The 15,660-nt window shown below is 30.8% G+C and overlaps 1 protein-coding gene across 1 annotated transcript in view; it reads right to left on the reverse strand.

Annotated features, from left to right (window-relative positions):
- yl (Putative vitellogenin receptor yl) overlaps positions 1-15,660 on the reverse strand; it is a 492,935-nt gene that overhangs the window by 436,785 nt on the left and 40,490 nt on the right. The window contains exon 3 of the mRNA XM_089106682.1: positions 4,657-4,809. Coding sequence (XP_088962808.1) covers positions 4,657-4,809 — 153 coding nt within the window. The remainder of the gene's footprint in view (positions 1-4,656; positions 4,810-15,660) is intronic.

Consider the following 15,660-nt stretch of genomic DNA (forward strand, 5'->3'; position numbering starts at 1 on the left):
ACATTTGTCTCAACGAAGCCCCTCCCCCCCCCATTTTAAGTAAAGCAAAAGTTAAAATTTACGAGAAATATACTAAACTCAGGAATCAAATGCTATTCAATTTACGCATAATAAAGTTATTTATTCTTTTTCTTAAAAATCCCGGGCCCTTTTCAGTAAAGCAAAAGTCAAATTTGCGATGAAGAAGCTATGATTTTAATTTTATCAAAATTATCCTTTTTTCTGTGAGACCCTTTGGTTAAGCCACTAACGTAAGGATTATGATGCCGGATGTACTTTTAAAGGGGTGACAGTAATTATCACCTGTTTAAATCATAGCGGAAATGTTTAAGTCAAGCTAGCGGCGGCTTAAATAGAAACGGTTTATTAATAGCTAAGGGTTGTCACTTTAGATAGAAATTGAGAAAGCAAGAATTATATCGATAAAAAGAGTATTATTTCTATTGCAAGAATTAAAGTCGTAAGGAGTGGGGGTTTAGATGGTTAAACAGAACATATTTTATAGTCTTCTAACGACTATAAAGATAGCATAGTGGAGTTTGTATTAGAGTGGGAGGCGGGGGGGGATTTAGCTGGAAATATAGAGGGAAGGATAATTATTTCTTTTTGCGAGAATTTGGGTTTGTAAAACAATGGTGGGGTGGGGGGTTAGGTTTCGAGGGTAAAAGAATATATTTTATGTTTTCCATTGATTATAATGAGGTTTGTATGGTTTGGGGGGGGGGGATTTGGGGGAAAGGAAGATATGTACGTTTTAGCTGAATATACTGGATGATGTCCAAGGAAAATTCGTTTGAAAATAAAAAATGTACTTACATGGTAAATTGAAGTTGCCAAGGCTTCAAGTTTATCAAATTTATCCATTGTTGTTTACACAGCGTCAAAATACTTTCTGATAATTGAATCACATTGCATGCCCGTTATATACGAAATCTCAAGGGTGAATTGTTATGTAACGGGGAAATCATATGTAAGCAGGCCTCTGATTGGCTGAGAAGGAGGATGTATCCGACTCTCTGATTGGCTGAGAAGGAAACATGTGATCTAACTGTTTCCTATTCCAGGACACCTTGACATTCACCCCTAGCATGCACTTGACCAAAAACAACAATAATAAATAAATCCCTCAGGCCTAAAGATTAAAGAAGCCTTAATGTTTCTTAATTCTCCCCTTCGTGAATCAATAATTTCCCCTAGCGATTATGTAAATCAATTTCACAGGTTAAGCTAACCAAACAACAATGAAGCCATGTTTGTTTCTTAATTCCCCCTTCGTGAATCAATAATTTCCCCTAGCGATTATGTAAATCCTCGGAAATCCACTTCCCCTTCGACTCCTAGATCAATAACACTGTTCCCGTTAGAAATCAATGCGCATGTGCAACCTTCGCCCCGGAGCTATTACACATAGAAACAACAAATGAATCAACCTTGGAAAAAGAGGTCATTGAGCGATTACGTAATCTTTCTCCCTAGGGACTCTATGACAATATTGTTTCATAAGTCCCAACGCTCGTCAATCAATAATTTCCCCTTCGATGACGCAATCAAGTTCTCGGAAATTCACTTCCCCTTCGATTACGCAATCAAGTTCTCGGAAATCCACTTCCCCCTCGAGTCCTAGATCAATAACATTGTTCCCGTTAGAATTCAATGCGCATGTGCAACCTTCGCCCCCGAGTTATTACACATAGAAACATCAAATAAATCGATCTTGGAAAAAGAGGTCATTGACCCCATTACGTAATCTTTCTCCCTAGGGAGGCTATGCCCATATATGGGGTGCAAAAAAAGTTGTAGGTGGCAGCAGGGGTGAGGGGTGGGGCTCAATAATGCATCTCTACTGGCATCCCATAACAGATCCGTTGGAAAGGAGAAAAGATGAAAGCAACACTTCGACGAAAAGCTTAATCCCACAATAACGACCTACCGAAGTATTTTTTTCCTCTGTTCCACTTCCAGGGTACCCACCAGAACTAAGCTTTCTTCTACTAAGAGATGAACTATCCTTAGACACAAAGTGCCTTCAGACTATCAAAGCCCCTGGACCAGATGGTATTCAATCAGAGGTGCTTAAAACAGGCCAAGAAGTTTCAACAGATTTCCATTACAACAACAGAGCTAATATGTGGGAAACGGGAAAATTCTCCAGGTCATGGCGAAAGATATTTTCGACCCTCTTTTTAAATGATACAAGGTGACAATAACAGCTACAGACCAACAAACCTCATAAGTCACCCCGAAAAGATTCATACAAAAATCCCCTTAGAACAGCCCTTAGAATGACGTATCATAGTCCAGATCAGACAAAACTAGATCAGACCAGATTTTTTTCAACCCGGCCGAATTTTAGAAAATTGAAGAAGATGGAAGCTTTAAACAGCAATTTTTCTGTCTGTAATAAATGAATCTGGCCTAAGACGCGCATATGTAGGCAATAGTTAGGAACAAATTAGATATAAAACAGACTTTTCAAAACAATATTTTGCCATTTTAATTATCCGCTTCTATTTTACAAGCGTGGAAATGAAATCAAGGAAAAACATACACAATTCTCAAATGTTAACTTTTTTCTAATAGGCATAGTTGGTGTATAACGCCAGACTCATTTATAATAGGAAATAAAAGCCCGAAAATTTTTAATGCCTGCTTTTGAAGAAACATACCTTTCAAAGTAACTTTTTAAGGGTCTTTCTAGTTTCTGTTCCTTTTAAGTTAAAATTTAAAATTTAAGTTAAAATTTTACACGACTTTATGTGTGCCCTGGTTAAGTTTTTATATGGTTCTTTATTTCTCTCTCAAAACCTTCTTTGTTGACAACATGACGACATTTTAATGCAAATCTCTTAGTAGCTTAATAGCCATGGACTGCAATTGCAGTGTGTCTTGATGTAGGAAAATGTTGGACATCTGAAAAATACTTGAGGAAGTAAAGAAGAGAACCAGTATGGTTCCGAAAAGGTTTATTTTACCTCTAATTCAGCTCTCTAAAGGCAGCGTTTATGTCTGGTCCTGCAATAAGTATGAGTAAGCAAATAAGTTTCCAAATGTTAGACACTGAATATTCAGGTGGCTCAAAATGTATAAGAGTGGTGGCCCTGGGCTCCCCACGTACCTTAATTTCTAAAAAATTCTGAGCATATTACTTTCCAAAATTAAATAGACTATCTTTTTCTTTAATATCCCCCCCCCAAAAAAAAAGAAATTCTTTGTTACGTGCCTGCGTGGCGCTATGAGATTTTAATAAAACTGCCAAAAAGTGTTAGTACATATTTATTTGTATTTCCTTTCTTATTTGTGTCATTTAGCATTTTCTTCCTTATTTTCCTTTGGTGAGAAAGGATTTATTTTAACGATAAATGTTAAAAATTCAGAAGCTGATGCTGTTAAGGTAAAACTTAACCCCACTAGGCCTAAAAATATACATAAACGTGTGCAAAGTAGCGAAAATCAACTATACAAAAAACATTGACAAAAAGTGATAACGTGAAACTCAACTGTGTAAATGAGTACTATAGAGTTTACTTGGTAAAAAAATATTACGACTAAAACGGAAAAAAAGAAGTGAAAATTTTTTAAGATTATTTAAAATAGAAAATCTAAGCCCAAAAACCTATAAATGTCTACCTTTTCAATAAGACATACCTTTCAAAGTAACTCTATAAGTATTTGTCTAATTTCTGTTCGTTTCAAATTTGGACTTGATATGACTTTATGTCTGATCTCACTAAATTTTAACATGGACCTTTATTTTTCTCTCAAAACCTTCTTTTTTGGGATGTTTTAAGCATATCTCTAAGTAGCTTAATAGCTTTTGACTATAATTGTGATGTCTCTTGATTTTGAAAAATGTTGGTCTTATGAATGATGCTTGAGGAAGTAAAGAAGAGAAGTCAGAGTATGGCTCCGAGAATGTTATTTTTTGGGGGAGGAGGAGGGCCAAAAAAATTCTTTCTTACGTGTCTGCGTAGCGCTAACAGACTTTAATAAAACTGTCAGAAAGTATAGTTCATTTTATTTTCTATTTCCTTTCGTATTTGTATCATTTAGCCTTTTTTTTCTTTGGTCTCAAAGGGTCTATTTATAAAACTAGATGTAAAAAAATCTGAAGCTGATGTTTTTTAAGGTATACAATAACACCGCTAGGCCTAAAAATATGTATTACCTTGTGCAAAGTAGCGATAATCAACCATAAAAAAAAACATTGATAAGAAGTGTTAACGTGTAACTCAACTGGGTAAATGAGTACTATAGAGTTTACTTGATAAAAATTGTTTTTAAAACGGAAAAAATGAATTAATTTTTTCTAGGGTTCCATTTCTTTTAAAAAGGCCACCCCAAGAAAAAAAGAAGGCAAACAAAAGAAGAAGAGGAAGATAATTATGCGCACATCTTCCAGTAAAAGAGACCATATTTCCATTTTTCATAGGGAGAGGGCAAGAGTGAGAGGGCCCCTTTTTAAACCAATTAATTGAATTTCCTTTTAATGCACATACTTTATGAGCTTTATAGCCTTAATAGGTAATACGACCTCATTAATCCCTCCCATATGGTACTACTGCAAACCAAAAGCTCAGTAGCCATTTCGTATATTTTTACCTCCAAATATATATGGTTAGCTTAATAGTCCTCATCTGAGGACTTACCGCGACTTACCGCAATAGTCCTCGTCCGAGGCATCTGTACAGTCTCGTATCTTATCACAATGTTGTGCTAAAGGGATACATTTGCCATCTGAAATGCAGCGAAATTCGGTCATTGCATGACAATGGTGTACGGGTGAATTTTTCCACAGATTTTGATTTAAACCTGCAAAATTGTATACGAATGGATAGCATTGGTAAAGTTTGCACATATGTTTTTCATAAATCGTAAAAGCTTCCGTTCTTCTGTTTGACAAATAACAAAAATATTAAGCTCATATTTTGAATTATGAATTCTAGCGTTGTCAACGGATATTTTTCATGCTACCATAAATTATAGCCCAAAATTTCAAGCCGACTGAAAATTTTTTTCAATAAATTATTGCAATACTGTAATCCAAGACAAAAAAAATAAGATATTATGATTGTAAATACTTTTAGTAACCAAATACATTTTTTGTCTCTAATTCAATCCTAACTGCTTCCATAAATAGCTTCAAAATAACAGTTTCACTATTTGATATATTAAAAATATCAGATACATCCTTTGCTATGGATATGACAAAAATACACAATTTTACAGGGACTGAACTTTATTCTTGGAACTCTCGGGCATGTAAACCAGATTTCTTTTTTTTTTTTTTTTTTTTTTTTTTGATGGGAAAAAGGGGAGGGGTGAGGGCCTCTTTTTGGAGGAACAAGATAAAAAATAAAAGGTATATTATTGGAGCCTACGGGGGAATAATAAAATTCTTGATGTTTGGAAGACATGGGCCTAATCCCTTATACATGTTTCAGGAGGGTTATTCATATATCTAATTCCTTTCTTAGGCCCAATAAAAACCTGGAGTATATCCACAAAATAAATTAATCCCAGTGGGAAGATGTGGGGGCAGCAGATCAAACGAGGGATGATTGGCAGCTTTTTTTAAGCCAAAAATCTCTGGTACCATAGGATGAAATAAAGTCTAGGGTAAGACCAAATATCTGGATGTTGGTGCGTTTGAATCGTTACCCAAAACTTTCCGAGGGCGAGTTCTCAACGGTCCTTGGGGAGGAGAACTCTAAATATTTTTTTTTTTTGGTGTTTGTAGAGGTATTTGTGAGTAGTAACCTATATGTTGATTTGAATTACACATGAAATTACACAAGAATATGCAGTACAGTTTCACGTGCACATTGCAAAAAGCGACCAATCCTTTTATACCTATAAAGTGGTCAAACACGTTTTGAGAGTATAGTCGAGATTGTATAAGACAATCAGACTGGTTATTGCTATATATTTCAATTCCACATGGAATTTCACAAGAATATGCAGTACAGTTTCACGTGCACATGGCAAAAAGCGAGATATTTATTATAAATTTGGCACAATATAAATCTATGGAAATGGTTAACGATGATAAAATGGTCTTATGACTTGACCTAGCTTTACTTCTTCAATGTGTTCTGTATAATACACAAGTGGTGTTTGAACAGTGTTGTCAATTTAAAATGGAGTTTAACTTTATAGTATACTAAAAAGTTGATACTAAGAGAGATGTAGATGGGAAGAAAAGAATTTTAATAATGGATAGCTTTACTTCTTCGATGTGTTCTGTATAATACACAAGTGGCGTTTGAACAGTGTTGTCAGTTTAAAATAGAGTCTAACGTTATAGTATACTAAAAAGTTGATACTAAGAGAGAAGTAGATGGCAAGAAAAGAATTTTAATAATGAAATTCAGAACAAAACTTAGAAATCCTTGCAAATCAAGTAGTAAGGTGTATGAGTACGAACCATCAAGGATCATAAGCACCAACGACCCTAACCAGCAGAGACGTCAACCCCCCAAAGGTCCCCTATCCCCAAACTCGAAGGGCGCCCCCCTCCCCCATTTTTTTGAATTTTTTTTGAATTTTTTTTGAATTTTTTTTATTATTTTTTTTTAACATGATATATTTTTTCAACTTGTTTTTTTACATGTCTTCAAATGAGATGAAACATACTTAAAACAAAAAAATCACATTTAATATTTTCCAAACTCAAAATGAGAATGGTATAGACATGATAGTCATGACCTTTACTATTAGAAAAATAATGTTTGTAGTAGCACTTTTTTTTTATTGGACTAAAATTTTTTTTTGGACTTCGAAATTATTTTACGTATCTTAAAATGACATAATTTGTGCTTACGGCTCTAAAAATTGTACTCTATGCTTGCTCAGAGACACGATGCGGCCTTCACACTGATACTTTATGGCTGGTTATTGACACTATCTAGTTTATTGCATGCATTAAATCATTATTTTTCTACGCGATGGAACAATAAACACATGTCATATCTTTAAAAAAAAGTAAAGATGGAGCATTTTAATAAAGTGTGTTCACATGACAATGTTATTGTAGCATTGAATGCCGACAAGGAGAAGTATTTAAACGATGAAACAAGCACAAGTCGTAGCACTATTGGAAATGTATGCATGCATTGTCATGACAGTAAGGAATTAAATTTCTTTGGAGTACCGAAAAAATTCAACTCTTATGTTGGTGGATATGCAAGATTGAGATCTCCAGAGATGATTGCACTCAAAGAGAATGCCAACACGAAAAACAATCGTTGATGATAGATGACAACTCCTTGCTACTGTTGCAGGTAACACATTACCTGCTGATACATCCTATCGTCAGCTTTCGGGTATTAGCATTCAACGGAAGATCAAAAAAGAAAGGCCTACTCTTCTACTAATATCAAAACCCTATCTTGTCTACGTGCCGAAACTGTTAGATGTGTAAAAATAATGTGATAATAGACAGTGAAATTGTCAGAAAAATAAAAAGGGCATTGGCATAAAATATCACTAAGGAATATAAAGATGAATCGATGAAAAACAAAGTACCAGCAAACGTTACTGCCATTGATCAAAGAGTCATTGAACCAAATAATACCAAAGACGAAAAGTATATTGAGCTTGTCGATGACACACCTGTAAAAATTGTGTATGAATAAAAATGGAATAATGATTATTCTACTGATTACTAACTAAGAGAAGAGAATAACTACAATATCAAGAGAGAACATGGTAAACTATTTTATGGAACGGATTCAAAATGTGCATCCTTTTTCGGATATGCTGGATAAAATTGACAAAATCTAAGTATCAGATTGAATAAATGCTTTATCAACATCATTTTTTAGATATCTCGGATAAAATCTAAGTATCAGAGTGATTAAATTCAATATCAGCATCGCTTTCTCGGATACATGGGATAAAATTGATAAAATCTAAGTATCAGAGTGAATAAATGCTTTATCAACATCCTCTAAATCATTATCAACATCATTTGTCGGGTATATCGGATAAAATTGACAAAGTATAAGTATCAGTTTGATTAAATTCTATATCAACAACCCTTTTCCGAATACATGGGATAAAATTGACAAAATCTAAGTATCGGATTGATTAAACTCTATATCAACAAACTTTTCTCGAATACATGGGATAAAATTGAAAAAATCCATGCGTCAGAGTGAATAAATTTTTTTATATTAACATCTATTGTCAGATACATCCGATAAAATTGACAAAATCTAAGTATCAGACTGAATAAATGCTTTATCAACATAATTTGTCGGATATGTCAGACAAATTTTTTTCTTTTCAAGGAAATATCTGAATGCGTTTAAGGTATAGTACGAATGGCTTGCAAAAAACACAAAAATACTATCAGAATGAATAAATTCTTTATCAACATCCGTTGTTGGATATGTCATTATGAAAAAATTGTAAGTAGGTAAGTAAGTAAGTAACAAACTCTTTCTTGAAATAGCCTCTTGGATACACAATACAGAAATATAATTAAGGAAATTATGAAAAAAAATTGAACAAATTCTTTATTAACATTCATTATCGATTGAAGTCGCTTCCTAGACAGACAATACAAAAATTTCACAAAATCTAAGTATAAGAGCGATTAAATCCTATATCAACATCTATTTTCTCGGATACATAGGAAAAAGTTGACAAAATCTAAGTGTTGGAGTGAATAAATTTTTTCATCAACATCTTTTTTAAGATGAGTTGGATAAAATTGACAGAATTTAATTAGCGGATAGAATAATTTTTTTTAACCATATCTTTTGTCAGGTGTATCAAGCGAGACTTGAGAAAACCAATTTTCATACTGAATAAATACTTTAACATAACCTTATGTTGGATATGTTGGATAAAATTTACAAAATCCAAGTATCAGAGTGACTAAATTCTATATCAACATTCTTTTCTCAGATACATAGGATACAATTGACAAATTCTAAGTGTTTGAGTGAATAATTTTTTTTATCAACTACCTTTGCCAGATACATCGGATAAAATTGACAAAATCTAAGTTTCAGAGTGAATAAATTCATTATAAACATCCTTTGTCGGATATGTTGGATAAAATTGGCAAAATCTAAGTATCAGAGTGAATAATTTTTTTATCAAAATCCTTTGCCAGATACATCGAATAAAATTGATAAAATATAAGTGTCAGAGTGAATAGTTTTTTTATCAACATCCTTTGTCACGATACATCAAATAAAATTGACAAAATCTAAATTTCAGATGAATGTATGCTTTAACAACATCCTTTATCGGATATGTCGGATAAAATTGACAAAATCTAAGCATCAGAGTGACTAAATTCTATATCAACAACCTTTTCTCGAATACATAGGATAAAATTGACAGAATCTAAGTGTCAGAGTGAATAAATTTTTTTTATCAACATCCTTTGTCAGACACATCAAATAAAATTGACAAAATCTAAATTGCAGGATGAAAAAAATCATTATCAATATCCTTTGTCGGGTATGTCGGATAAAATTGAAAAAATATAAGTTTCAGAGTGAATAATTTTTTTATCAACATCCTTTGCCAGATACATTGAATAAAATTGATACAACATCCTTTGCCAGATACATCAAATAAAATTGATAAAATATAAGTGTCAGAGTGAATAATTTTTTTTTATCAACATCCTTTGTCAGATACATCAAATAAAATTGACAAAATCTAAATTTCAGATGAAGAAATGCTTTAACAAAATCCTTTATTGGATATGTCGGATAAAATTGACAAAATATAAGTATCAGAGTAACTAAATTCTATATCATCATCCTTTTCTCAGATACATAGGATAAAATTGACAGAATATAAGTGTTAGAGTGAATAAATTTTTTTATCAACATCCTTTGTCAGATACATCAAATAAAATTGACAAAATCTTACTTTTAGAATGAATAAATTCATTATCAACAACCTTTGTCGGATATGACGGATAAAATTGAAAAAATCTAAGTATCAGAGTGAATAATTTTTTATCAACATCCTTTGCCAGATACATCGAATAAAATTGATAAAATATAAGTGTCAGAGTGAATAATTTTTTTTTTATCAACATCCTTTGTCAGACACATCAAATAAAATTGACAAAAATCTAAAGTTCAGAATGAATAAATGCTTTAACAACACCCTTTATCGGACATGTCGGATAAAATTGACAAAATCTAAGTATCAGAGTGACTAAATTCTGTATCAACATCCTTTTCTCGGATTCATAGGACAAAATTGACAAATTCTAAGTGTTAGAGTGAATAATTTTTTTATCAACATCCTTTGCTAGATATATCGGATAAAATTGACAAAATCTAAATTTTAGAATGAATGAATGCTTTATCAGCTACCTTTTTCAGTTATGTCTGATAAAATTTAAAAAATATAAGCATCAGTATGAATATTTTTTTATCAGCAGCCTTTGCCAGATTCATCGAATAAAATTGATAAAACAGAAGTTGCAGAGTGAATAAATTTTTCTATTAACATCGTTTGTCAGATACATCAAACAAAATTGACAAAATCTAAATTTCGTAGGTTCAAAACCTAATTTTCATAAGACAAAATCTAAAAATCTAAATTGACAAAATATAAATTAGGTTAGGTTAGGTTAGCTTACGTGCGCGCACGTAAGCTAACCTAACCTAACCTATGGTTTTGATATTTCCGAGGTGCTTTTCTAGTGGCATTGCTGCCATCTATAACCGGTCTAACCTAAATTCAACGTAACGACGCATGAAGTCAAAATGAATAGAACTTGGATTTTATGACTGTTATCTGATGTATCCGATAAAAACTTTGAAAACGAATTTATTCTTTCTGGTAATTAGATTTTGTCAATTTTATCCCTGTATCTGACATGTGATGTTGATAATGCACTTAAGAGATATTGATAAAGCATTAATTCCCTCTGATACTTAGATTTTGTCGATTTTATCCCATGTATCTGAGAAAGGGATGTTGATATGGAATTTAATAACTCTGATGCATAGATTTTGTCAATTTTATCCTATGTACCCGAGAAAGGGATGTTGATATAGAATTTAATCAATCTGATACTTAGATTTTGTCAATTTTTTTCCGATATAGCCGAAAATGATGTTGATAATGCATTTAAAGGATGTTGATAAAGAATTTATTCACTCTGATACTTAGATTTTGTCAATTTTATCCGATGTATCTGAGAAAATGATGTTGATATGGAATTTAATGCCTCTGATACTTAGATTTTATCAATTTTATCCGACATATCCAACAACGAATGTTGATAATAAATTTATTCACTCTGACACTTAGATTTTGTCAATTTTATTCGATGTAACTGGCAAAGGATGTTGATAAAAAAAATTCACTCTATCACTTAGATTTTGTCAATTTTAATCTATGTATCTGAGAAAAGAATGTTGATGTAGAATTTAACTCTGATACTTATATTTTGTCAATTATATCCGACATATCTGATAAAGGATGTTGTTAAAGCATTTATTCATTCTGATATTTGGATTTTGTCAATTTTTATTCGATGTATCTGACAAAGGACTTTTATAAAAAAAAAGTTGTTCACTCTGGCACTTATATTTTTATCAATTTTTATTCGATGTATCTCGCAAAGAATGTTGATAAAAAAATTATTCACTCTGATACTTAGATATTGTCAATTTTATTTGATGTATCGGAAAAAGTATGTTGACTAAAAAAATTTATTCACTCTGACACTTATATTTTATCAATTTTATTCGATGTATCTGGCAAAGGATGTTCATAAAAAAAATTATTCACTCTGATACTTAGTTTTTGTCAATTTTAGCTGACATATCCAACAAAGGATGTTGATAATGAATTTATTAATTCTGAAATTTAGATTTTGTCAATTTTATTTGATGTATCTGACAAAGGATGTTAATAAAACGAAATTGTTCACTCTGACGCTTAGATTCTGTCAATTTTATCCTATGTATCCGAGAAAAGGATGTTGATATAGAATTTAGTCACTCTGATACTTAGATTTTGTCAATTTTATCCAACATATCCGATAAAGGATGTTGTTAAAGTATTTATTCATCTGAAATTTAGATTTTGTCAATTTTATTTGATGTATCTGACAAAAGATGTTGATAAAAAAATTTATTCACTCTGACACTTATATTTTATCTATTTTATTCGATGTGTCTGGCAAAGAAAATTGTTAAAAAAAATTATTCCATCTGATACTTAGATTTTTTCAATTTTATCCGACATATCCGACAAAGGATGTTGATAATGAATTTATTCACTCTGATACTTAGATTTTGTCAATTTTATCCGATGTATCTGGCAAAGAATAATGATAGAAAAAATTTATTCCCTCTAACACTAACAATTTGTCAATTTTATCCTATGTATCCAAGAAAAGGATGTTTATATAGAAGTTAGTCACTCTGATACTTAGATTTTGTCAATTTTATCCGACGTGTCCGATAAAGGATGTTGTTAAAGCATTAAATCATTCTGAAATTTAGATTTTTGTCAATTTTATTTGATATATCTGACAAAGGATGTTGATCAAATAAATTATTCACTCTGACACTTATATTTTATCAATTTTATTCGATGTATTTGGCAAAGGATGTTGATAAAACAAATTATTCACTCTAATACTTAGATTTTGTCAATTTTAACCGTCATATCCGACAAAGGATGTTGATAATGATTTATTCATTCTGAAATTTAGATTTTGTCAATTTTATTTGATGTAACTGACAAAGGATGTTGATAAAAAAAATTTATTCACTTTGACACTTAGATTCTGTCAATTTTATCCTATGTATCCGAGAAAGGGATGTTGATATAGAATTTAGTCACTCTGATACTAAAATTTTGTGAATTCCGTCTGACATATCCGATGAAGGATGTTGTTAAAGCATTTATTCATCTAAAATTTAGATTTTTTCAATTTTTCTTAACGTACCTGGCAAAGCGTGCTGATAAAAAAATTTATTCACTCTGACACTTATATTTTATCAATTTTATTCGATGTATCTGCCAAAGGATGTTGTATCAATTTTATTCAATGTATCTGGCAAAGGATGTTGATAAAAAAATTATTCACTCGGATACTTAGATTTTGTCAATTTTATCCGTTATATCTGACAAAGGATGTTGATAATGAATTTATTCATTCTGAAATTTAGATTTTGTCAATTTTATTTGATGTATCTGACCAAGTATGTTGATAAGAAAAATTTATTCAGTTTGACACTTAGATTCTGTCAATTTTATCCTATATATCTGAAAAAAGAATGTTGATATAGAATTTAATCACTCTGATACTTAGATTTTGTCATTTTAATCTGACATATCCAATAAAGGATGTTGTTAAAGCATTTATTCATCTGAAATTTAGATTGTGTCAATTTTATTTGATGTATCTGACAAAGGATGTTGATAAAAAAAATTATTCACTCTGACACTTATATTTTATAAATTTTATTCGATATATCTGGCAAAGTATGTTGTAAAAAAATTATTCACTCTGATACTTAGATTTTGTCAATTTTATCCGACATATCTGACAAAGGATGTTGATAATGAATTTATTCATTCTGAAATTTAGATTTTGTCAATTTTATTTGATGTATCTGACAAAGGATGTTGATAAAAAAAAATTATTCACTCTGACACATAGATTCTGTCAATTTTATCCCATGTCTCCGAAAAAAGTATGTTGATATATTATTTAGTCACTCTGATACTTAGATTTTGTTAATTTTATCCGACATATCCGATAAAGGATGTTGTTAAAGCATTTATTCATCTGAAATTAAGATTTTGTCAATTTTATTTGATGTATTTAACAAAGGATGTTGATAAAAAAAATTATTCACTCTGACACTTATATTTTATCAATTTTATTCGATGTATCTGGCAAAGGTTGTTGTTTAAAAAACAGTTATTCACTCTGATACTTAGATTTTGTCCATTTTATCAGACATATCCGACAAAGGATGTTGATAATGAATTTACTCACTCTGATACTTAGATTTTGTCAATTTTATCCGATGTATCTGGCAAAGGATGTTGATAAAAAAAACTTTATTCACTCTAACACTTGGAATTTGTCAATTTTATCCTATGTATCCGAGAAAAGGATGTTGATATAGAATTTAGTCATTCTGATACTTAGATTTTGTCAATTTTATCCGACGTGTCCAATAAAGGATGTTGTTAAAGCATTTATTCATTCTGAAATTTAGATTTTTGTCAATTTTATTTGATGTATCTGAAAAGGATGTTGTAAAAAAATTATTCACTCTGACACTTATATTTTATCGATTTTATTCGATGTATCTGGCAAAGGATGTTGATAAAAAAAATTATTCACTCTGATACTTAGATTTTGTCAATTTTATCCGTCATATCCGACAAAGGATGTTGATAATGATTTATGCATTCTGAAATTTAGATTTTGTCAATTTTATTTGATGTATCTGACAAAGGATGTTGATAAAAAAAAATTATTCACTCTGACACTTAGATTTTGTTAAATTTTTCCCATGTATCTGAGAAATGGATGTTGATATAGAATTTAGTTACTCTGATACTTAGATTTTGTCAATTTTATCCGACATATCCGATAAAGGATGTTGTTAAAGCATTTATTCATCTGAAATTTAGATTTTGTCAATTTTATTTGATGTATCTGACAAAGGATGTTGATAAAAAAAATTATTCACTCTGACGCTTATATTTTATCAATTTTATTCGATGTATCTGGCAAAGGATGTTTTATCAATTTTATTAGATTTATATGGCAATATATGTTGATATAAAAAATTATTCACTCTGATACTTAGATTTTGTCAATTTTATCCTTTGTATCCGACATAGGATGTTGATAATAAACTTATTCAGTCTGAAATTTAGATTTTATCAATTTTGTCCGATGTATCTGACAAAGGATGTTGATAAAAAAATTTATTCACTCTGACACTTGGATTCTGTCAAATTTATCCTATGTATCCGAGAAAAGGATGTTGATATAGAATTTAGTGACTCTGATACTTAGAGTTTGTCAATTTTATCTGACATATCCGATAAAGGATGTTGTTAAAGCATTTATTCATCTGAAATTTAGATTTTGTCAATTTTATTTGATGTATCTGACAAAGTATAATGATAAAAAAAATTATTCTCTCTGACACTTATATTTTATTAATTTTATTCGATGTATCTGGCAAAGGATGTTTAAACAAAAATTATTCACTCTGATACTTAGATTTTGTCAATTTTATCTGACATATCCGACAAAGGATGTTGATAATGTATTTATTCAATCTGATACTTAGATTTTGTCAATATTATCCAATGTATCTGGCAAAAGATATTGATAAAAAAAATAATTCACTCTAAAACTTATATTTTGTCAATTTTATCCGATATGTCCGAGAAAAGGACGTTGATATACAATTAAATCACTCTGATACTTAGATTTTGTCATTTTTTTCCTACATATCCGATAAAGGATGTTGTTAAAGCATTTATTCATTCTGAAATTTAGACTTTGTCAATTGTATTTGATGTATCTGACAAAGTATGTTGATAAAAAAAAAATATTCACTCTGACACTTAGATTCTGTCAATTTTATCCGATGTATCTGACAAAAGATGTTGATAAAAAAA

The sequence above is a fragment of the Artemia sp. Qi Xiang Cuo genome, chromosome 21 (genome assembly GCF_049724085.1).
Source record: "Artemia sp. Qi Xiang Cuo chromosome 21, ASM4972408v1, whole genome shotgun sequence".
Taxonomy (NCBI): Eukaryota; Metazoa; Arthropoda; class Branchiopoda; order Anostraca; family Artemiidae; genus Artemia; species Artemia sp. Qi Xiang Cuo.